The 25384-nt window shown below is 33.8% G+C and overlaps 1 protein-coding gene across 3 annotated transcripts; it reads right to left on the minus strand.

Annotated features, from left to right (window-relative positions):
• Positions 1-841: 841 nt before the first annotated feature.
• On the minus strand, positions 842-24583 carry LOC138308913 (cholecystokinin receptor type A-like). Of its 3 annotated transcripts, none has more exons than XM_069249965.1 (3): positions 23946-24583; positions 11629-11717; positions 842-5423 (listed from the first exon to the last, which is right to left on the minus strand). In XM_069249965.1, exon 3 carries the CDS (start codon positions 5347-5349, stop codon positions 3946-3948), a length of 1404 nt encoding a protein of 467 aa, XP_069106066.1. In that variant the 5' UTR covers positions 5350-5423; positions 11629-11717; positions 23946-24583; the 3' UTR covers positions 842-3945. The 3 variants fall into 3 exon arrangements, with proteins under 3 accessions (XP_069106066.1, XP_069106065.1, XP_069106067.1); XM_069249964.1 differs by having other exon boundaries at positions 11629-11722; XM_069249966.1 differs by lacking the exons at positions 11629-11717; positions 23946-24583 and adding an exon at positions 9848-10267.
• Positions 24584-25384: the final 801 nt, after the last annotated feature.

Here is a 25384-nt window from a genome sequence, read left to right on the forward strand (position 1 = left end):
ATATGACAATAATTATCTACGTATCATGCGTTTTAGGGGAAGTAACTCCTGCACACATATACAAAAATTTGCTTCTTTTCAAGCTTCAATTTGCGATGTGACCATACATACAATTGTATTACCATGTAAATATCGTGTTTCAACCACAGACACAGAACTTATTGCCCTGGGGATATTTAATTATGATATATCGCCAAAAATATGGGACGGTTTGTAAAGAAAGAAGAAAAAAATCTTACTAAAAGGTCACACACATATCGTGTGTTCTAATACAAAACTATGAATATAAGGTTACCTTTAATAGGAACAACTTTAAAAAAAAACCACCAACATTAGTAATGCTATACGATATTTATCATCTCTTTCTTTTTTTTTATTTTGTGTAAATATAGTATAATTTTGTTTTAAACATTCACCGTTTATTTTTATCTGTCTATTTTTTTAATATTATTTGTACTCCAAACCAACTCATTTCCGAGTGATATGTTTTTGTTTTACATTTCACGAATGAAACCAACGCGAAAATATTCTGATCACAACTACAGTAAAGCCCTTTTTTTCAAAATCGCAAAATTACGTTACCTTGAAAATAAGCCACAATGCCCTTTTTTTCAAAATCGCAAAATTACGTTACCTTGAAAATAAGCCACAATGCAAGAGTAATTCTTAATTATTTGTCATCTATTTGAATTTCCTTTCCTGATAAAATAATTTAAAAAGCTGAAATTGTTGATGTTCTAAGTATGTGTTACTTGTTGCCTGACTATTCCTTTATCCCTACATTATTGCTGTGCTTACTCTTCCTGGCTGTAGTAAATAATACTCTAACACTCTAACAATACACATTTTACGAATTTTATTAGCAAGACATATTTAAATACTGTCGGAGCATAGAATACATAATAAAGTACATTGACTGTAATACTTATATAGACATCCACATTGCATATCGTATGTGATTTAAACTGTCTATGCTCTCTGATGATACTGAACTTGTTCATATGATGTATACAATGAAGAAATGTGTTACATTAATTGACGGATTGCCAGCTCTCAATCAATCCGTCCGTTTACCGCACGTGACATTGCATTTTGTATTGTGTATGCTAAAACACTTGCATCGACATTAAATGCATACACGTGTATGCACGAGCACGACACATGGTTACAAACAGTCTAGCGATCTGTCATTTACAAATGCACGTGCAAAAATGAACTAAATTGATTTAAGTACCTGTAATCCTTATAAAATTATTTCCTATAGTCACAATGTCATATCTTACATAAATAATACATATAAAGATACAGTGGCAATGATATAAATCAAGTTTATAGAAATATTTAATGTAACCAAGTCAGATAACTCAAGTTCATATACAATTGTGGAATGTTCACACATACATATTTAATGCTTTTTCTCATAGATGCATTTATTATACATCTCACTGAATGATTTATACAATATACATAAAATATCTGTGTATTATCTTCTATATAAATGTCGAGTAACAAATGATGAGCAACGTTAGTATGTAACTCATCTCACAAAGCATATATTTGCAATCATTTATTTTTAATTGATGCAAAACGCACTGGAAAACAAAAGCGTTTCTTGAAAAGTGTTTATATTCATTTACTATATATACCTTGTAAATCTGCAACTGTCAAAAAGTTATTTTGCATTACCATAAAAACCTGTTTCTTGTCAATCCGGGTCACATTTCCGAGGAAAACATACAATAATACGTATGACTATTCCCTTTATGTTTATAAATAGAATTAATTAAAACATGGAAGTATTGGTCAACATGACGGTCAGGTCAAATGTCTTGAGTTATTGAACACTGGTAAACAAGCAATGCTCTCACAGATTTTCAATTTTTGACACAACAATAAATAAATTTTCTAAAAGTAAATATTTCATTTGTTTAAAAACAATAAAAAATACTCTAAAATGACAACAAATAGACTGTTTTAAACTGCACATAAAAATATGTTAAACATTACGCCATTAAAAGCTTTTTACAAGTCAAATTCTTTTCATGATTATGAGATTGTGATCAGGATAAAAACTATTCGCTGTGAACTAATGACATGCTGTTTGGATGAACAGATTTATTTTGGTCGATTAATTTTTGATATGCATGATTAACGCTCGTTATGGATAAAAAAGTCGTTAAGGATGAATGATTTCCACAATATAGATAATTTGTTCTAACCATTGAACTTTGATAAATAAATATGATAGAAATCATTCGTTTTGGGTGAATGACACGCTAAGTGGATGAACAGATTTGTTTTGATTGATCAATTTTTGATTGTTATGATTAACGCCCGTTCTGGAAGAATGATTTCTGTAAAACGTTGATGAATACACATGGGTAATAACAATATTGTGTTTCTACGTAGTCACATATACATGACATTCGATTTATTGCTACAGGTCAATGTCGACGAACTCGACATCATTCCTCACTATTAATTAGTCAAAACATAATTACAGCTTATGACGACCCATGACAGAAAAGGAAAATATCAAGTCTATAAATTCATCAAATCAATTACAAAAATTGGGTGATCGGGTGGTGTAGTGGTTAAGCCTTTCACCTAGCCGGCCGGGGTTCGATCCCCGGCATGGACGTGAAAAGGTCAGGGGTCACCTGCTCGATCACGTGGGTTTTTTTTCCAGAGGCACTCCGGTTTCCTCCCACACTAAGACACCTCGCGCGTTTACATCCGGGCCATCGAGAGTGATTTATATAAGTTGTATAACTTGTTTCTAAATCGATGTAAAATAAATAAAATTTATATTTAATTACAAACATGGACAGTTATGATATAGACAAAATACTCTGTACAATGTACAAACTATAGCACAAGGAAGGATAACTTTCTGTATATATTGTATATAATCAAATAAGTCATTCGTTGAAAATAGGTTCTCATCTTCGTTCAATGTTTTTCGTTCTTCGCAATCATGCTTCTTTTTTCGTATTTTCCCTGTGATGAGTATATTATATTTTTTGTTAATACTAAATGAATTGAAAACAAAAATACTTTTGAAATTCCACAATTAATACAGAATGCGTCATAACTGGTAAATTACTTCCACATTAATTACTGCAAGGCAACCCATAAAGATACCAAAACAATAAGACGTGTTTCCGTAGGTCGAAATTGAAGCTGAACGTAGATACGCGGCACGCCATGTTAAAGGTTTGTTATGATACCAGTAAAATTGATTCTCAAAGCAATACAAATATATAATTAGAAAACAGAATAGAAAGTTAGACTTGCCTTGTCCAGGCAGACACTTCATAAAGTTTCAATTAATGACGATATTGCATCATATAAATATGTATGAATTGCAATACTAAAGGATATCCCTTACATCTAAGGTAAATAATACAACAATGGTACATAACATACTTGGCACACTAGTGGGTCAAACTCTAGCCAGAATGGAATTAGAAGTAAAGGTCGCTCAATATGGACCACATACGAGATTCATAAGCACTTATTTAGGAACATTGTATTCTCAAAATCAATCCAGACATTGTAAAAGAAAACATGTATATACATGTACATTAATTAATTTTCATGTAATATCGTACTATACAATAGTGTTATATAATGCAAAAGATAACGCTGCCTTCATATCCAAATACAAATAACATTTATATTTTATGTGGTACAATGAGAAATCAAGATAATAAACTGTTTACGAAGTCAAAGCCTTTTGAATGAACAACTGAATAAAATGTACTTTTAGTATTATCCCGTACCCCCAGTGACAAAATGGAAAATAAATACCATCGATTGTAATTTATGTGCTATTATTACATAAAAATACAAAATACAGCACCATATTCACCATATTCACGATGTGGCCTTCTCATTAAGTGTTTGTAATTATACAAGATAAAAGACGGCGGACCCTTTGATCTATGTGGACGCAGTGTGCCCGCTCATCTCCGATCTAGATATGTCCTTTGTATCCTTTTTCTTACAACAGAAACAACACACCCGTCTTAATGCTCGAAGGGCCATTTCCTTGAACTCTGTATTTAAGAACCCGTAAATCACGGGATTACTGGCACTGCTGATCAGGAATGACCGAAGGAAGAGCTGGAACGCCACCATGGCGGACTCGGACAGAAGATTAGGTTCGTAGTCACTCGCTAATGTACGCCAGGTCACGAGACTCAGGTAGGGGAGAAAACTCAGGACAAAAGCGACGCTGATGGATATAGTAATAACAGTGTATCGGTTTGTGTTTATATTTTGTGCGGTTAGTTTCTTGTCTTTCATAGAACTTGGAGAGGAATTCTCCTTCCCCGGTGACCCCGATCCACTTGTACTGGTATCAGACGAAGGCGAAGAGGTTGTGTCAAAACTAATCTTCGTTTCCGTTCGTTTTTTCTCGGATTCGTTCGGCGTAGATATATCGGTAAATTCCGTATCTCTGCTATTTTCTATGTTTTTGCGGTTAATGTCAGCTTCCAGATCCGATGGTGAGAGAGACATGGGTCTGTTTGTGTTGACATTGTAGTTATCTTCTGTTTTGTCATTTTTCGTTGGAGACGGAAGGCTTACTGACATAGTCATAGCTTCGCTCTTGTTTGACTTCGTTGGCGAGAGGCTTCTTCGTGATGAATAAAACCGGAAGTTTTTTAAGTGGAATAACTGTTTACCCACAAGGCAGTAGAGGACTACGAGAACTATAATGGATATGATGAAAATTGGGAATAAGATCAAGTTATACATTGTTATGTACCTTTTGAAATCCTCATCCCGTCTTGTCGTACAGTCGAACCCCACAAGTTCGGGGTCTTCCATCACATTCACAGGGACCACAGTGTAAAACACTAAACTCGGCCAGGACGTTAGTGCCGCAAATATTACAACTAGCACTATTATGACCCTGGCAAGCTTTATGCTTATTTGTCTATCAAATGGCTTACAGATTTTGCGATATCTGTCCACCGCAATAGCAATAAGGGTTGCACCGGAAGCAATGCTGGCGAAGTAATTCACAAATCGAAGTGTGCGACAAGCGTCCGGACTGTCGAATGTATAGAAATGACAAAGTTCGTATATTTCAAACGGCATTGAAATCGTACATGACATCATATCAAAGATAGCTAAAGTGACAATAAACATGTAAGATGGCGTCGTTTTCATCCGACATCCGTAAAAGTACATGACCAGCGGGTTCCCGATAAATCCAGTGACCATCAAACATGCGATGATGATGATAACCGGAAGTAACGCTCTTGTGACGTCATCGTTGAGGGCGATGAGTTTCTGATCCAGCGCCATCTCAGTTGATGTGGGTATGTCGTCCATCCAATTCCGTTAACGAAGATGAATTCTATGGCGTCATTGGAGGTCAAGCCGTTCTCCCCATGTCCAATCCCTACCTGAAATGATAAAATATTTGGTAAATAAAGACCATATGAAATAATAATTAGCCAATGTATAGCACTTGAAATTATCAGTTTGATGTGCTCTGTGTATTGTCACAAACGTTTTGAAGCTGAACGATATGATACTAAACCATTAGTGTGACTTTGGTCTGGTTCATTTAGTAGCTGTTATGTCCTATTACAATCAGTGTCATTTATGGAATGCGTCTTATGAACAGTATATAAAATTGAGGGCAAAAGCTCGAACTTTTATAATTTATAAAACGTCTCGACCAGAAGACGGAACCCAGAGTCTTCTTATAACGGCGAGGACACAAGTGTAGGCCAAAGATGAGAATGTGTAAATGGAGACTGTAGGAAGGAGAAGGTACAGAATAATATCAATAGAAAGTCATTTAATAAAATTTGAATGTTTTGATTTGCTAATAATATTTTCGTACTCGTAACCTTCGCTAAATCGATGTCATCTTACTATTTTTCGTTCAAAGACTCTGAAGTGCGTGATAGCTAATTTGGAACATGATTTGCAGTGATTTTATCACTGTGAAATGTACCCTCCAGATGTATTTCGTAAAGTCTGTAAAAGTTAACCAGAACTTTGATCCCCATCATATTCAATTTGTCTTCCCAGATCCACCCTACGGCCATTTATCGTTAACTATGAAAAATCGCCCGTGTTTCCAAAATTGCCCAATTATTAATTATTCGCTAATCTAATACAGCCAACGGCATAGAAAATCACTTCTATTCAATTATCAGAAAATGTTGAAATCATCTGAGGTTAAAATTCCCATGGGTATTTTTTTTCTTTTGTCATGACTCATGCTATTTGAAATGGTTATTGACACCAGTGTAAGGTAGCGTACCTAGGTGTTAAGAGTACAATTTGTATTTTCTAGGTATTTATTCTATCGCATGTCTTTTTTCTACATGTTATGCTGGAAAACCGGGAATAAAATTCGTTTTCGTGAGATAGAATGAGAACTGGAAGAAGAAAACAAAAGCAAAATAAGGAAGCAAAACAGGACTAAGAACATTAACAACGTAATTATATTCATCATCATCATCATCATCGTAGTTGTCCTATCATCTACATCATCTACATCATATCATCTATCTATCATCATCATTCATCATCATCATCATCATCATCATCATCATCGTAGTTGTCATCATCATCATCATCATCATTATTCATCTCATTCATCATCATCATCATCGTAGTTGTCTCATCTCATCATCATCATCATCATCATCATCATCGAGTTTCATCATCATCATCATCATCATCATTCATCAATCATCATCATCATTATCATCATCATCATCGTTGTCGTAGTTTTCATAAACATCATTTACATTTTCATCATCATCACTATTATCATCATCATCATCATCATCATCATCATCATTAATAGGATCAACGAGAAAGAATCAATAAGTAGCAATAACAAGAATAACAAAACAGAAGAAGGTAAATATGATGAGATACTATCAAGAAGAAAATATCAAGAAGAGTAAGAAAAGGGAACAAAAGGAAATGAGAAATAAAAAAGAAGATCAACAACAAAGGAAATGAAGAGTTAGAAAGAAAAATAGGACGAAAAGGGTACAAACAGAAGAAAGCGTTCCGTTATCACTCCAAGTATTGATAATATCAATGGCTTTCCCTGCCCTGCAGGTAGGGCGTAAGAATTGTACCTGCTGCCCCTATTGCATGATCATAAGAGGCGACTAAATTTAGGATCTTATCTTTTCTCTTCTTCCTAACTGATTTTATCTTTTCTAATGCCTCTCTTGGCACCGCCTCACTTTTGGCATTGAGTTAAGCGTTCGCCCCTGTGAGAAAGGCTCTGGGTTCTGTCCCTGGCCGAGACACACCAAAGTCTATAAAAGTGGTAGTTTCTACTCCTGCTTAGCGCACAGCATACAGGGAGTGGGACGACTGGTTCGCCCGTTGTAAGTATAAGGACAACAGTTTCACTATACAAGAACACACAACATGGATATACCGCAGTCTCCCAAAACACGCACCTTGCACAATAAACACGTAACACACCACATACACGGGAGGCCGTCCTTACATGACCCTGGCTGTTAACAGAACGTTAATGAATCGAGCAAACAAATCTTAAAATGTCCTTTACAGATAAAGTTTGGTAGGTTATTTTTCTCCGGGTACTCCAGCTTTCATCCAACCAAAAAACTTAGTACGTCCTTAATGACCATGGCCGTTAATAGGACGTTAAACTGATAAAACCAAACTTTACAGAAAGAGAACTATCAATATACATTTTTTGTATAAATAAACTGGAACGAACTCAGTGACCAAGACCTCAGAATATATAGGTCAGCATGTAAGCGGCCGCGGTGGCCGAGTGGTTAAGTTGCTCCGACATATTACAACAGGCTTTTTTTTTAGCTAATGTTTAATTTCACAATTTGCAATAGTAAATAGTAGGTGTTATTTTCGCCATAGATAAAGTTCGGGCTTTTGATAATGTACTTTAAGTGGAAGAGACCTTCAAGTAATTAGCGGGGATCCTCCCTCGCGTAGATTTGTACATTTATAGTACATATTAAAATTACTATGTCACTTGTGCGATTCCAAAACACATATAAATTAAAACTGTATGTAATAAATATTATCTAATCTACAAGTTAATCACTGATACAGCAATTAAGTACGTATTACACTACTACTTGTTGTATCGGTATACATTAGATACATGGATTTTAAATGCTTTCATACAGAGATTTAATAACAGGCATGAAAAAAGAACATAAATCAACGCGCATGTCATTTATCATGTCGGAGACATTTAATATGTTGTAATCAACAAATGACATTTACTGCCTAATACAGTAAAGTTTACATGTCATTGTGTAGGTAAGTTAATATTTAAACGTCACAACAGAGTATAGCATTGTAAGATTCCTGTTAAAACTCTTGAATTTTATAGACATTGACTTAGAAACTTTATACTGTAAATCAACTCGTGGTGATTAAATTTCCTGGTACCTAACTACTTCGATTTCATTTCGCCATTAAGAACCACACAACTCTACTGTGGGTGATACATCAGCGTAACTATTAATTATCGTGATTGCTCTTATCCATTATTTTTACCATGGACGTTTTAGAAAAAAAAATTGATACGGTGTATATCCATAACTAGTATAAATAGGAAGAATGGCAGAATGGTGTCAAAAAACCAATCGAAACATCCTATTCTTTCAAAAGATTTCAGAAAATTTGAACATAAGCAAATACCTATATGATCTATGTTACATACATATACTGTGTACAGTAATCAAATGTTCACTGAATTGTATAACTGTACAGACTTTGCTATTGCTGTTGTGAATACATTGTAAATAAACCAATACATTTCGATTTTAATATCAACAAAATAATGGAAGGTAAGTAATAGCGAAGGATTACCATTGTACTATATCGCGTCATCCATTATACGTATATTTCAATAGAACAATTTAAAATAGATCCCTCACTTCCTTACATCGGTCGAGATTAGGTTTTGTTGAGTTTTTAAGTACAGGTATACGAAAAGGTGTACTGAACACAAAAATGCTGCGATCTGTATATTTGTAAGTTAACACTGCACAAGAAAAAGAATCTCGTGTGTTCGTCTCTAATAGAGAGACTATCACTGTAAAACGTGGTCATAACGAACCTCTTCAGACCTACACTACGTTTCATGGGTTAGTTCGTTAAATTATTAGTATTCCGGCTTTGCATATTACAGAGTTAACGCCCTTGCGGGTAGGTATCCATTGTGAAGTCATCAGTTTATGGGCGAATCTCACGTCGACCTTTCTGAAAAAGTTTGACGTTATTCTCGCAAATACATGAGGTCACAATCTACACCTACAGGGAAGAACTGTACGATAACGAACTACATGATTATTATAACAAAGTGATATTGCTGGTTCCCAGAGGTTAGTAATTACTGTGTTGTACGATTTCTTTAAATAACATTAGCCCAAGGAAAATTTTATAAACCAAGTAATCAACTTAAGTATTTTTGTACTGAAAGAGGAACTATAATTTCAAACATTAACACTGCTCAAGAATTAACAATATGTTGGTTATGGAATTAAATAAAAGTAGTTGTACTCTTTAAGAAACTTTAACAAAGCAAGCAACATAAAAAATATAAGAAATATTGTAAGAAATATATGCACTGATTACATATTGCAAAATCAATTAATGTAAGGTGTTACTGTCTTTGTTTGTCCTTGGATAAATTTTAAGTATTGAAATTTGAATTAAAGAATGCATATCACGTTTAACCAGGACAATTCACAACTAAAATGGTATCTTGGCATACAAAAACATAAACTACAAAATATTTATGAAATAAAATTAAAAAAAAAAAACATATAGCAAATCTTACCTTCTTACATATGATTTGACATTAAGAAAATTTCTTCTGTATCCTCCAATTTACTATCTGCTGTTAGCTATACACAAGGAAGTGAACTTTTCCGTGTTGGTTTTGTGGCACACACTTAAATTTTATTAGCCAATATCTACTCTCATAATTCAGTTTAAAAATACAATACGGAAAAGATAAGTTGTAATTCATTACATTCATATGCTATACTTATATCGGTGTTGTTGGTAAGTACGGGGTGTTACTTTTGTATCTATCTGATACACATCAGTGTCTTCTTAAGTACAGTGATCCTATCTACTGTGACCTTGTCAAGGAAATTTTATCTTGCGACAACCATACCACTTGAGTGGCCTCTGAGAAATCTCTTTACATTTACTGAGACCGACCCAAAAATACATTGTATCCTACATTGTTAATCAAAGTCCGGAAAATATAACTCGAAAAAAATGACTTGAAACTCGAAAAAGTTAATTCACTCAAACTCCAAAAAATTGACTCGAAATTAAAAAGGTTAACTCGAAACTCGAAAAAGTTAACTCGAATCGAAACTCGAAAAAGTTAACTCGAAACTCGAAAATACTGACTCGAAACTCGAAAAGATATATTCGAAAATGTTAACTCGAAACTCAAAAATGTTGACTTGAAACTCGAAATAGTTAACTCGAAACTCGAAAATGTTACCTCGTTACTCGAAAAATTAACTCATCATTCGAAAAAAATTACTCGAAAAAAATTTGACTTGAAACTCGACACTCGGCAAAAAGAATTCCTGGTGTTTGTTACTCACGCGCTGTTTATGGACACGACGAGAAACGTATGTCAAAATTAAAAACAAAAAGACAATGCTTTAATATGCACATGGTTAGATCGTTCTTGAGATCTGGGCCCAGTTGTTCAAAAGGTGATTAGTCTAATCACACTTTAACGACAACTTTCAAATCAAGATAAAATAATTTCTGGTTATACTAATTTTATAAAATTTTATAAGAATCTTTACATACTTGCTCAGTTTAGTGAAGATAAAATCACAAATTATCCAGTAAATGAGAAATGAAAGTTTTACTAATCATGCGATTAAGCTAACCATGCTGTGAACCACCGGGCCCAGAATTACTGTAAAACGACTGATTTCCGTGGGCGATAATTTTTTTTCAATACTTAACGAACACGAAACCATATAACTTTGTTTTGTAAATGATTTGATATAATTATAGACATTTGACAGACAGCTGGTCATGTTTTGTTCCCAGATAACAATAAGAAAACTTCGGTCAATTTTGTTTGCGATCGCTATTCATATTCTTAAAAAGTTTGAAAGCGGATTATTAATGGTATATTCTATTTAGTCAACAAATGTAAGATTTGAAGATATTAGTTATGTAATAAATAAACGATTTCTTTATAAAAGTATTATTGTCATTGAAAATGCATTCGAACCAGCGTCCCATATTTACCAATGAAAATACACATATATATTATGAAACTTACAATTTACATATATTATTTCGATTTCTTTATGTAAACAAGCAAATTATATATTTACTGGTAAAACATGCCTGCAATAACAATCATATATATTCATGATGTTGCACATCTTAGCATTATATTGCAATACTCGTGAATAAGATCTTTTTTCCTCTATAAAAATGCCTTTAGACTTAAGGGTTTGACAGCATGGTGAAAGATCATTAACAATAAAAATGTCCTGATAGGTGAGTTTAAAATCCCTAAAATGAGCATGTAAGTATATAGGTAAACGTATTCCCGTATTTACATACCTACTGCACTGTGGAATGAACATGTCTGGCGCTGTTTATACATTCAACTCCGTACCCTGGTCACCGTAACATCCATGTATACTGTTCAACTGTTCTGATGAAAATAAGAAAAATAATACACAGTTTAGTTTATATGTTTATTGGATAAGAAAAGTGAATATTATGTTGGGGTTTTTTTTCTTAAAATTTATGGAGCGAGATTATATCGGCAATTATACTGGGTCTCCGTAAATATTCATGAACTATTTCCCTCTTTTGTTGATAGACAATGGTATTGGATGTTATGAGCCTTACATGAACATATAATAGTAGGTCCGTAATGTGTTTAGGTAGGCAGCCTACCGAAGTTTGAAAGGGTATAACTTCTACCACTGTGGGATATTAGAAATATCTTTGTAAGTGCATATATACAACTGTTATAAATCAAAGATAAAGATAGCAAAATATTTTCACAAAAAATGTAATATAATGTAGAATTTGTTCGCTTTCAAAAAATAATTCTTTTAACCAATGCTTGAATAGACACAACCAATATTACTTATTTATTAGCTAGACACTAATTCATGTATTTTCTTTTTGAACAATCTCAGAAAACAACAAAGGAAAAGATATTGTAGCTTTTTCCAATGCCATTGCAAATAACGAAATATTCATGTAAAAGGAATTTCTCAAATTATTTGGTTAGAATTATAATAATATACCATTTGAACCTAAAATTAGCAATTTGGCTTGAAGTATATATATATATATATTTATCATCCGATACAGTAAACCCACTTTCTTTAGCATGTGATTTACTTTCGCGAATTTCGCGATCGAAGTAAATTTGCGAAAGTTTATCTCCGCGAATTAATATCAATGCTACTGGTATGTTAATTTATAAATCCGCTAGTGTTGACCTTCGCGAACTTGGTTTGAAATGGAAATTTAATGTAAAAAAATTAGAAGCCGCGAAAAGTAATAGCCACTGTTAACGTTAGTTAACAGTGTTTGGCGGATATAAATTTCGCGACCAGGGCGACAGCCCACAAGATCACAAAAATGTCTGGATATACAGTATGCTGTTGAATTGGTGTTGGTATGATATGCTTGAATTGTCATACATATATACATTGTACAGAGATACATATTATATGTCGAGGAATGCATTCACTTCAAATACTAACAGTAAAGATTGATATAATCTGAGAGAGCACGAGATTGATCACACGTTACACAAATCAAATAAACACGCGGTGGAAATTAATTAAAAACTTAATATTATTAATGCTATCAATTACATTGAACATATTTCGTCAATTACTTTACAATTAATCAAAACCAGATTTATATCCCCATAAACTAATTAGTGACGAAAGATTTTCCGCGAACAGTCTGAATGTGATTCATGGCGCTATGAATGACATATTCACAAATGAGATTCTTAGTAAATAAAAATTCAGTCTTTTTTCAGTATGGATAAATGAATTGATATGGACAGATGGATTGATGATTGGATGGATACGTAAACGAACGAATTATGACAAAACAGAGAAAAACGTATCAATGGATTATATAACAATGATTATTTGCAGAGTTACATTTCATTTCAGATATCGTTTCTTTACACTTTATATCCTGTTACACATCTTAGGATTTTCATAGATCTGAAAAAGATAGTTTTTGCACTATAATAACTGTAGAGTACGACTTTGGGATTTGACAGCATCGTGAAACATTTTGTTAACAATAAAAAAAATCTGCCCTAATATGTGAGTTTAAAATCCCTATAATTGACTGTAAAATATCAGCACGTGTTCTGAATTATCGAGGCGTGTCTCAAGTTTCAGCATCCACGCGAGCTAGTGAGCTGAGCATACGACAAAAACGTGTACTTTTCTCACTAAATGCCAATTAAATCTGCGAACATATAGCGGTAATGCTCATTAACAATTACCCAACGAAGGCAGATCAGGCGTGAGGTCAAAGGTCAAGTGACATTTACTCCCCGAGATTTGTGATACCTGTTACTAGTAAAACTATTATTTATCGTCGTCATGATTTGTCGCATTCTCGAAACTAGAGGGTTACTATCACTGCCGTTATATCCACTGCTGGAATATGTCCTATGAGTACTAATTTACTGCAAATGTCATGAAGTATGCAAAATCCGTAAAAAAAGATACAGAAGACCTTAGCTAGAAAGTTAATTAATTGGTTTAACGATAGATATACTGCACAAAAACTGACTGATAACACATCAGGAAATGTGCTTTCGTGTAAAATGATTCCTCGTTAAGCACCAACATTACCATCAAAAGTAGTACATGAAATGTTGCTTTAACATTTACATACATCTATCTATACATTGACGCACATGTTGTGTTCACACAAAAGTTTAGCATTGCTTAGCATTAATATTTGAAAATGCAAATTGAATATTCAAAGTTACGCTTACATATGTAGCATGCAAATGACATAACCTATTTGCATCTATTCGTTCATATCAGGTGTCAAGCTTATAAGGTGACATTGGTGTATTTTCAAAGAGCAACTGAGGAGTCTGTTTACATGCACAAATTATACTAGCCAACCTAAATAAAGAACCTAATCTTATCACCATAATACAATTATAATATTTTCACAAATACCAAAATAAGTAATACTGGACATAACATAAGAAGCATTTCTATACTTAAACATATTTATTGACTTTTTTTATTACGTACATATAATATATGCATACCTGTGATATAGATTGAATTCAGAAAAAGAAACTTGATAAAAAATATATTTTGAAAATTACCTTACAAAATCTTTATGTTAAAGATGCTCTAGCGCTGACAAATCTTTTTTCTGCTATCAAAAACAGGAGCAGACGTATTAGTATGTTTCTTCAGCTACAAAAGTTACACCATTACCACTATTGAAAAGTTTGAGCTTCTAATTTTACTTCAAGACAAAAATATTGAAAATAATTTATTGCATCCCGACAAAAATCCGTTGCATTGTGTCCTATCTGGAATGAAGTATTGATTGCGCATACATCAAAAGCAAACTAAAATATTTCATGTGATTTTTTGTGTAAATTAGACATCTATATACACTATTTAACACCAATTGTTGTTAAATTGATGAATATATCTATGCTCTGTCGACGGCGGAGCATCTTTAACAAATATCTTTGCATCTAAATAAAAAAAATAAGGATATTAAGTTTGAAAATCAATTTTGAATTATAACGTTGTAGATGATACGTAATTTACTTACAAGAAACTTTCAGCATATTTTATCGAGTTTGATTCTGAATTGCTGTACTTAATGATGTCCCATACCATAGTAAAGCTATCTGTATTACAGTGTTACTGTTATATAACTTATATGCTGCCAATCTTTTCTACACGAATACACCAATTTAATTAGATCATATTGTTTTCATATCCTTATATACAATACAAATTATTTATAAATACCTTAAAGTTAAGTTTATGTGTTCCAGCTTTGGTCAACGTCTGAAATCAACTCTCGTCAATGTGCAGTGAATAACAAAACTAAAATCTATGAACTGGCCGTTTTGATTTTTAAAGCTTGGCTGCAACGCTAAAGGTCATTAAGGATTTTAGCGACATCTGTTAAAACCAGAATAACGCAATCAGGCGGATTACGGAGAGCATCAATCGAGCTCGCCCCGGATTTAAAAGGGCCTCATATTACATGCGCACTGGGCCTATAAAAAGGCGCGCACGCGTACTTCTGCTATAAAATGTACAAAAAACAAATTATACGGTCATAAATAAAGGATTTTACATGCAGTTGTCGAGATAGCTTTAGATGTATTGTATTATCATTAGCGAGTTATTTGTGCCATTTTATAGTTTCTGTACATGTATACGTTTTTTTTATTAATTTTGGGTAATCCATTATTGCACGAAGTATTACTTTTAAGATTTGATTTAATAAAATTGACATTCTAAGTAAAAGTATACACTGTTGTTTTTTTTTATCGTAAGACTGTTTTAGCACTCTCCTGGTTTTTCACATACTAATATCAATATCAAAGATATTTCTTAAAACATTGATGATTATATGTTTAAGAACCTTGAATTTCAAATTAAAAATGCATTCTGCATAATACAATAAAAACGAATGTGGTTGTTTTAAAAAGAGATACACAAAATCTATATACATTATTGGTCATCAATACTGCCAAGGAATAATGCTAGCTTTCAAAGAGTAATTCAAAAAATACAAATGAATAATTGCATCAAATGGATTATAACATGCACATTAAGGAGGCTGATATTCTCACGACAAAATGAATTTCAAGTGAGGCAGATGTTGTTTGTGATGATTTATTGAAAGAGGCTCTGAAATATTCTGTGGGCGATTTGCTGTACCTGCGGGAACCACAGCCTATTGTCGGGTCGAATTATATTCTCCTTATTTTGTTCCCTGTTAAATGATCGAAAACGTCAAAACTGTGACTTAATCACAGAATGATACATAGTTCCCACAGCCTAATGAACACACCGACGAGACAATGAGGCAGCTTTTAACGAAAATGATATTTTAGGGAGTTGAGTATTTCTGAGTTGTTATTGCATTTGTTTCTTATTTAGATTACAGTATACGTTAAAAATAAATTGCATATATCAGTAGTATACAATTGGCAAATTGTGAAAAAAAATTCTTATAATTCTTACTTTCTCTCCATTTTCCCTAATATTTAGGGAACACCCATCCCATCATCCCTTGTGAATTTAGAAAGTCCTCAATGCAAAGCCATACAGTTAACCACAGTACATCGTTATTCAATTCTTTGGATGAATATTAAATAACACTAGTAATTATTCCATCAGCTGGCGCAGACAGAGCTGTCGATGTTGCTATGACAAAGAATGGGTATAACGACAGTGACTGTAACCCATCGAATATCGAGGATGATCTCCTGTCACAAATTATCAATTATTTGATTTGATGTCGAAAATATAGATTTTTGAAAAAGTACTTTTGAAGTGCTATTGCTTTCCACCATAGGTATATGGTGTAACTATTTTAGAAGTGTTTACTGTTAAATATTGAGAAATGCTGTCATCATCATATTCAATGTCAACATGTTTGTAAATGTGTGGAGATTTTTGAAATAGAAAAAGAAAAAGAAAAAAAGTAGAATGCTTAAAAAACATTCGCCTCTGATGTATATGTTTTAAGACGATTGGTAGTCAGTGCCATCATAGAATATTTTGAAAATGTTAGCCTCGTAAGGCTACACTTTCCTTCCATTAGAGTTTTTTCTTCGGGGGTTCCTGGTATTTTTGCACATGGGACTTAGATCAGATGTTTCACTTGACAAAAACCAGTTTGAAATTAAATCTTAGCCTAAATTCTGGGTCCTTTTAATTCGGAATCAGGATCAAAATTGAATTAATTGCCAATGCAATTTCGGCTAATTTACAATGCTTCAACAAAGCGCATGCGCGGATAGAATTGATTTAGATAAAATTGATAAAATATGTCGCGTTTCAAAGCCGAAGAAAAGAATAAAACTTTGCAATTTGTATCTAAAACGTTAATCATTATATTAAGACCTGTAAATAGCGTGCTGAAGGAGTATAAAAGTCCTGAAATGATTTTTATGTCTTTAAAAATTGCGCTTAATCGAATTAATTTCAACCACTGTGCATGGCATAACAGCGTAAGGTTTGATCTCCACATTTCACGGTTGAATGAACACATAATTAAGTGACTCTGTCAAGTCAGTAAATTAAGTTACCGAGAGCAGATACATTGTGTTTGTTATGGTGTGAACTGAAGTGTACTATATTGCTTTTATTGACGTGGTATTTTGTCCGATATTGTATCAATACAACGCTCCATGTAAAAGTTTTCTACGTAAACCACTGTTTTAAACTACAGAAAATTGCTGATTCTTAGACAATCTATATCAATTATTTCAAAACAATCTTGATCACAAATCATATTCCTACAATCTAATTAGCGATAGTTTAATGCTGTTATTAATTGTCATTAGATTGTATTTCTGCAATGTCCTTGTATTGTTACACTATAATCACGGTATGCCTTGTGTCGTGTATTTATTACATCTGTAAACTCTTGTAACAATCTTTTATATGTCAGCTTTTACCAGGTAAATTAACTTTAAAACTTTAACAATGCGGTCAAGATATCTTAAGATATTTCTCAAATTACGTTTCCAGTATCGACTGTACTTTTATCTCTGCTTAATAAATACAATAACGTATTTGAAATATCGACTGTAATTTTATCTCTGCTTAATAAATACAATAACTTGAAGTATTGACGGTAGTTGTATCTCTGTTTACTTGTATCTTAACTTATTCGAACGTGAAGTGACACAAAAAATCCTCATCATTAGGCATTACATTAGGTTTTCAGTTATAGGACAGAGGTTGGATACTTATAAATATCGCTAATTATATATTTTCTTCTAATGAACAACCACTATATACCAGAACACTTTATATTTATATACCTGATAGTCATTTTGGATTTTGCTTCATGGACAATTCTACTCACAGTAGATCGTCTAGTATTAAGATGGAAACATCATATAACGCCAGTATGACATAGTTTTGTCTCATTTTTGATGAAGTGTTTCATAAATTATTAAATAATATTCATTTATTTTATGTGTAATGATAAACAGCTGAACTTTTCATTTAAAATCAAACGACCTCCCTTCTATAAAGGGGCTAGGCGAAGGGTTTTAAAACCATCCTATCGTTAAGTGTCTATTTTCGTGAACATTTGAGCAAACAAAGTTCGAGGTATGCATCACAAAGCCTTAGTGTATTAGATACAGATTTGTAATTTTATTTGTGATGCTGGCTACAGTGAAAATTGAATACATCTTTATTTTTAAATATATAGGATATTCCCACCGCGTTGACATGTTACGTCATCTCAGCCTAAGCTGAAATCACATCACCCCATATCACACGTTTTGCCTTTGGTATTTCATGAACGAAAATTAAAACTCCAACGTCGTCAGATAATAATATTACTAGTAATCAATTACACACTGTAGTCGTCTAATTAAACAAAACAATTAACAATATCAAATTCGCAATGTTAATTAATTTAATAACTTCTATTGAATTAATATCTTCAATTATGGTTTGATGTCATTGATAGGGTTTGGTACACTCAAGCGTGACTATACGTTTTGATGTCATGGCTATTTGACGCAGTCACGCGTGACTAGTATTTGTTGGGTGTCGATATTGATGACGTGTGTCAATTGACCACTTGACCACTGATACGTGTTATTCATGTATCAATAATGTGACAATGACACCAACTGTCCGTGTACACAGATTGTTGACACACATATCTACGATAATCTTACTCCATCAAGTAGATGTACCATGTCAAAACCTTGCCCACGGTAACGTCACGGATACCAAACGATGACGTCATATATCACGGGGTTTATTTGCTTGTTTATCTCTGAGTATCATCGCATGATATCCGTTTAATCGCATAACGTCCGCTTTATCGCATAGTATCCGCTTTATACATAGTATCCACTGTACCGCATTGAATCCGCGTAATACATATTATCCGCTTAATCGCTTAGTATCCGCTTGATCGCAAAGTATGCTTAATATATAGTTTATTTATCGCATGGTATCTGCGTTATACATAGTATCCGCTTTATTGCATAAAACCCGCATACTATGTAGCATCCGCTTTATCGCATAACATCTGCATCATATAGTATCCTCTTTATTGCATATTATTACCTTTATATATAGTATCCGCTTTATCGCATATTTTAACCTTTATATATAATATCCGCTCAATCGCATATTGTCCTCTTAATCGCATATAACCCGCTTTAACGAATGTGAAACCATATTTAACTATAAATCTTACAGTAGCTTGATATATAATGTGAAACATAATAAACAAATCATGATGTTTGTTTATGAAAGTTTCCACGGTCATAAATGTACGTTTCTGATTTCTCAGTTTTAATAAATAGAATAAAATTACTTTCATTTCACAATACTATGTCTTAACTATGTAACATGTGTCCACTGCTTAGTACATAAAATGATACATTTTGCATACAGATCACTGACGCCTAACTTTGTAAATAAGACTTTCTATCATTTCAAATCTTTTGAATAACAAGGTCGATGATTCAATACCGGGCTTTATAAATAACCGACTGATATCACATCGGGGCCATCTTCTTGTTATGTGGTTAAGGTTATGAAATAAGGAAGGTCTACCACTGCGTCATATCACAGATCATGTATTTAATAGCTAGTGTGTCTTGTATTGTTAATGGTGCTTCAGTCGTAATTGCAACAAGCTATTTCAAATAACCCGATATTTTAAACGGAAATCCCACGCCACAGTTTAAGGAATACGAACAACTGCACCCATACCAGGGGTGTTGCCATGGTTACAACAAACGGGATGTATTTTCCCCATCACTCCTCACATCCAAATAATGCATGTGCATCCTTAATATAGCTTCCGTTTCTTGGTTTAAACTGACTTTAGAATATAAGTACACTTTCTTTGGAACGAAAAGGGATAAATACATTCAACATACATTTTGATCCATATTTACAGAGTGATCTTCTTGTGGATACATAAGCCCAATTCATTGTGACGTCAATGATAGGGGATATTTATTGTGACGTCAATGATTTGAAATATTCATTGTGACGTCAATGATTTGGGATATTCATTGTGACGTCAATGATTGGGGAAGTACGTCGTTTTCTCAGAAACATAGAGAATGTATGACGTAATGCTCACAAACAATATTAAACACACAAGAACAAATTACTCTGTGATATACAAATGTGCATTATATCTTTTAGAAGGTGTGAATTTGTCCATGGTAACAATTGAAGGACATAAAATCAGAACAATCAATAATTTAAGAGATAAGATTAATTGCGCTGCTATCACCTCGAAGAAATAACATTGAAATAGACAAATTGTCCGTATAGATCATTAGGATATGACACTCGCGTAAGAGGAAGATATGGTGGCAAAGAAAACCTTACGATGGCTGTATGAGAAGAAAAAACGAAACTGGTAAAATAAATATAAGAAGTAGACCGATGGTCTCCTGAATTCCTTGTCAAATGCATCATGCGTTATAATGAACAGGATCAAGATAAAGTAAGTTTCTCAAAGTGATATTTTGAAAGATCACGTAGGCAGGTGGTAGTTATAGAAAACTTAAAGTCACTGATAACGATAGGTTTAGCTATAGACTGTAACTTTAGTCGCGTTGTAAATTTACATGGTTCAGGTTTTATTCAAAATCTGTTCCCGTATAATGTATTTATATGCGATACGAAAAGGTAAACCTTTAGATACGGGGTAGTACTTATGCACGTAAAAATTGCATGATCCCACGATAGGATATTCAAATTTTGCATACCCACCTAATAGAAATTTAAACAGACTTTTTGTACGACCAATAAATTGTATGATATCGGTAAGTCTGAAATCTGACAATGTCCTCAGTTCTCACGCATGAACGTCGCTATATCAAATTCAACATAGATTTTTATATGATCGTCGTGATATCAACATAGGTGGGTATAGACTTCAACCTATCGAGAGTGTATACTATCTTATGTAACACCTGTGACAAAGTTGACCAATAAATAGTGTGTTTATTACATAAAAACATTGTATTTTATCATTTAATAAGGCACATGTATGGAAATTGTTTATTTTATGAATTTTTTACTTAACCAACCATAGTTTTATGATGATGACGACTTTTATCAGTTACGTTTAATATGCCTTGCAACGTTCACAGTTTGTAGGATCCTTCATGCAATAAAAGAATAAATCATTTGAGACTCATCTAGGCTTTCTGTGTCGCGCACCAAAATAAACCGGTATTGTATGGCACTAGCCGTGTATTCTATTTATCCTGCAACCATTCACTTATACACGACATTCAAAACGAAAACAAATTGACGTTTATTTAATTACTTGGTTTCGCTTGAATCGAGACGCTAGGTTTGTTGCACAGCAAAAGATTTATTCACTAAAACTGAATGAGGCTGTACTCTTTTTTGCGAAAACAGTTTCAGTAATCATGTTTTTAAAGTTCTGTATTTATTTCGAGCAGACTCTGTGACAGTTGCAGGAGAAAAGATTCCCTCTATTCCATATGTTTAAGAACCCGTAGAAATCATATATATTTTACATTCCTAGTGATGGAATGACTACTGCAGAAAGTCATCTATTAGTGTCAATGTATTTATTTCATAAAATCATAAATAAATACATTACTTTTTCTTTTCCTTACATTTAATATAAACGGTTGTAAAAAAAAATCACCGTGAGTATCAGTAACTACGCCTTTACATTGGAATACTGCAGAAAGTTTTCAATATATTTAACATTAACGCTTATAGAAATACACGCCGTGTATTTATAATTTTGTGAATATGCCTATACATTGGGATACTACCGAGTGTTGTCTTTCAGTGTGTTTAAATATCATATTTACATTTTCACTGCAGTCCCACTATGTAGGGTGCTTCATGGAATTTGCCTCTGTTCAGATGGCATTCATATTGGCTATGAATGCCAACTGAAAGACGTTCAATGCTTAAATGTCTTAAATCATTCGATAAAATAATTGCTTTTTTTCTTACATTAGTAAACTGTTGAAGAACTTAGTTGTGTATTAATATGCATGGTTATGTGTGGGATACTGCAGAAATCGGCCCCTCTGTGTATATAAATCTCCTGTTTGAAATCATCCGATAAAATAATTCCTCCTTTCCCTACACACTGTATATTAATAAGCATGTGTATATATGTGATACTGCAGTAACAGATCAGTGTGTGTTGGTCTCTGTCTATCACCTGTCCTGGCTATCTCACACAGACATGTTTTATATGCACATTGACATTGTATCTGGTATTTATGATCTTATATATGTCTATTTTACGGCAGATAACTCCTTCATAATGTAAACAGTATAGATACACATATCTATACAATTGTCTCGTGTGTGGGGGGATGGGGGTGGGGTGGGTGAATGTGACCTGGGGGTGGGGAATGAGTCCAAATGTGATGTCAATGGTGTATCTATATGGTCAGGACGACGTGGGTGTACAAATGTACATTGGAGGTACCGGGACTTAGAATGCAGACGGGAGGGATCTACTGTGTATCAATGGTCCATAAAGTTTGGGTGAGGTGATAGGTGAGGGCGATTACGAGGGGAGGTTGAGGGTGAGTCTAGTATTCTGCATTTACATATTAACGAGTTATCTGTCCTTGTGGTTAGGTATTCATTGTTACGTCATATTGTTTATGAGCGTTACGTCACAGTTTAAACGATGATAGATGACGTTGCAATCAGCACTTGATCAAAAAGACATATAATTATGTAATATGGCAAAACGGAATACGGTCAGGGTGGATGTTAGGTAGGAAAGAGGGTGGATGCAATATCGATGTGTGGTGAGACTTTAGGTGAAATGATGGGCGACAGGGGGTGAAGGGTGAAATTGGTGGTTTTAGTGTATGATGTTAGACAAAAACGTTTTGTAATAAACGATAATTGGTTTTACAAAGTCATAGACTTAAAAACGGTGTTAGAAGATGAATTGGAGATTGTTACATGCGGTTGTAGCGGAATGTTATGGGGGCGCGATGTGAAGTGAGAATGCTAGATAATTGTCGTTTGTAAGGAAGTGTGATTATGCTGTATATGTAAGGTTGACTCTCGGTAACATGATACCTTTTCATTTTATATAGAACCCACTGATAAATAATAAATACTTCATTTAAATCATATCCCTCCAACCTCTTACTCCACCCAATTCCCACTGGCCTAACCTCAATCTGCAGTTGACATTAGTTCTAATTTAATTGAAATGTTTCTATGTCACAAATATCACATAAGGGTCGCTCTACTTGACTTATCTACCCTTATATACAACTTGACTTATCTACCCTTATATACAACTTGAAGTCAGAATGTGTTTTTCTGATCACGAACGAACATTGCCTTATTGTTCAAGTGTCTCTGTAGAAAGAGTGCACGAGAGTGCATATTATGTCAAATCGTTTAATGTTTTAGTATACAATGATATCTTATATCGTCAAATATCAACTGGTAAAGATAAAACAATCGGAATGACATACTTTATACATCTATTGCTTTCTGTCTAAATTATAATAAATTAAAATGATTACACAAAGCAACAAAGCTAAAATAATACCATCCTAATACACCTATATTTTTTCATTTAAGGACTTTGCCAATAATATTTGATATACTTACCAAACCTGAGGTCATAAAAAATCCAGTTGCCCTTCCGGGGGTACGTCAGCATTTGTGATGCACTTGAACTTGAAGTAATCCACTGAAATCTTAGGAACAATTGTCTCAACCAACCGACAGAGATTTCTGAGTCACCATTTAGCTGACTGTTCCTTTACCACACAATCACGTTACATCGATGACAATGTTCAGGTCAGGCCAATGTATACTGTATAGTCTGCAACACCACCAGATAACTGACTCAGTCCTCTGTCAGTAACGCCACTCCCGTGGTAAAAACGCTACTCTGCAACGGTCCCTACAATCAACCTAACAAAACTCTTTTCTTTAAGTATACAAAAATTACCTCGATGAATAATTGTTTAAGATGTTCATTCACGGTCCATATAATCACTGTGCCACGCTATCTGATGGTCACGGTTAGCTTCAGCGTTAAATGAAGTATACTTATCCTCTTAAGAAAAAGAAACTTGTTATCATTTTTCCGAAAGGGTAAATTTCAGCATGAAGTTTAAGTGTTTAGATTTTCCTTGTATGTATTTATATCAATGTGTATACCTGGACGAATTTTACCTGTACAGGTAATGTAAAGTTAGGTAGGTTAAGGTAGGCAGTCTATTGTCGGTATCGAGGTTATACACGTAGGTGATATTCTTTAGTCTCGTCTAAAATATGAACATAATACACAGATATGTCAATTAGGGCGCGAAGCGTGATAGGAAACAGACATTTCTAGTGTTCCGACATCTTGTCATTTTTTTCTGGTCAAAGGTCATGCAAATAAAAAGGTAAAAGTTGAAAAACACTTATTGAAATGTATATTGTCGTACATAAAGTACTTTAAAGTGCATTTGTTGAAAAGTATAGGACGTAAAACGAAACTGCATATACCATGAACGACTAGTGGTAATTGATATCGCCCATAAGTCGAAACTCTAGTGTCACATTGCAATAGCCAAGGTCATTTAAAGACGACCTGAAAGTGCAAACGGCGTGTTATGTTTGGGTTGAGTGAGTGTTATTAGGGAAATGTGGTATGTGGAACTATTGCCATGTTTCATAGTGCTATCTCACTGAATCATACAAACGAAGACACTAAACAGCACACCCCACTCACTGATAAGCAATCGAGACATTCTCCTATGTATAAAAGAGGGGAAGTTGCAACATTTTAGCAGATCATTGGGGCCTTTCTCAAAGGGTAAATAATGAGCTTACATCCTACCTTCGATGAAATCAGTTGCACGTGTAAAGTATTTAAAATTTCCTAGATCCATTCTCGATACTCCATAGTTAAATACACTGTATCGCTGCCTACATCGGACGGAGCTTCTTCAGGAAGTTTTCTGAGAGTGTGAATTCGAGGATTTGGGAGAAATATGACGCGAAGCCCACGAATGGAAATTATATGAAAATTAGGATTTAGAAATGTGATGTAC

The sequence above is a fragment of the Argopecten irradians genome, chromosome 15 (assembly GCF_041381155.1).
Source record: "Argopecten irradians isolate NY chromosome 15, Ai_NY, whole genome shotgun sequence".
NCBI classification, from domain to species: Eukaryota; Metazoa; Mollusca; class Bivalvia; order Pectinida; family Pectinidae; genus Argopecten; species Argopecten irradians.

Bases quoted from the DNA above. Each gene is read 5' to 3' on its own strand.
- LOC138308913 (XM_069249965.1), bottom strand. From the start codon at position 5,349: ATGGACGACATACCCACATCAACTGAGATGGCGCTGGATCAGAAACTC.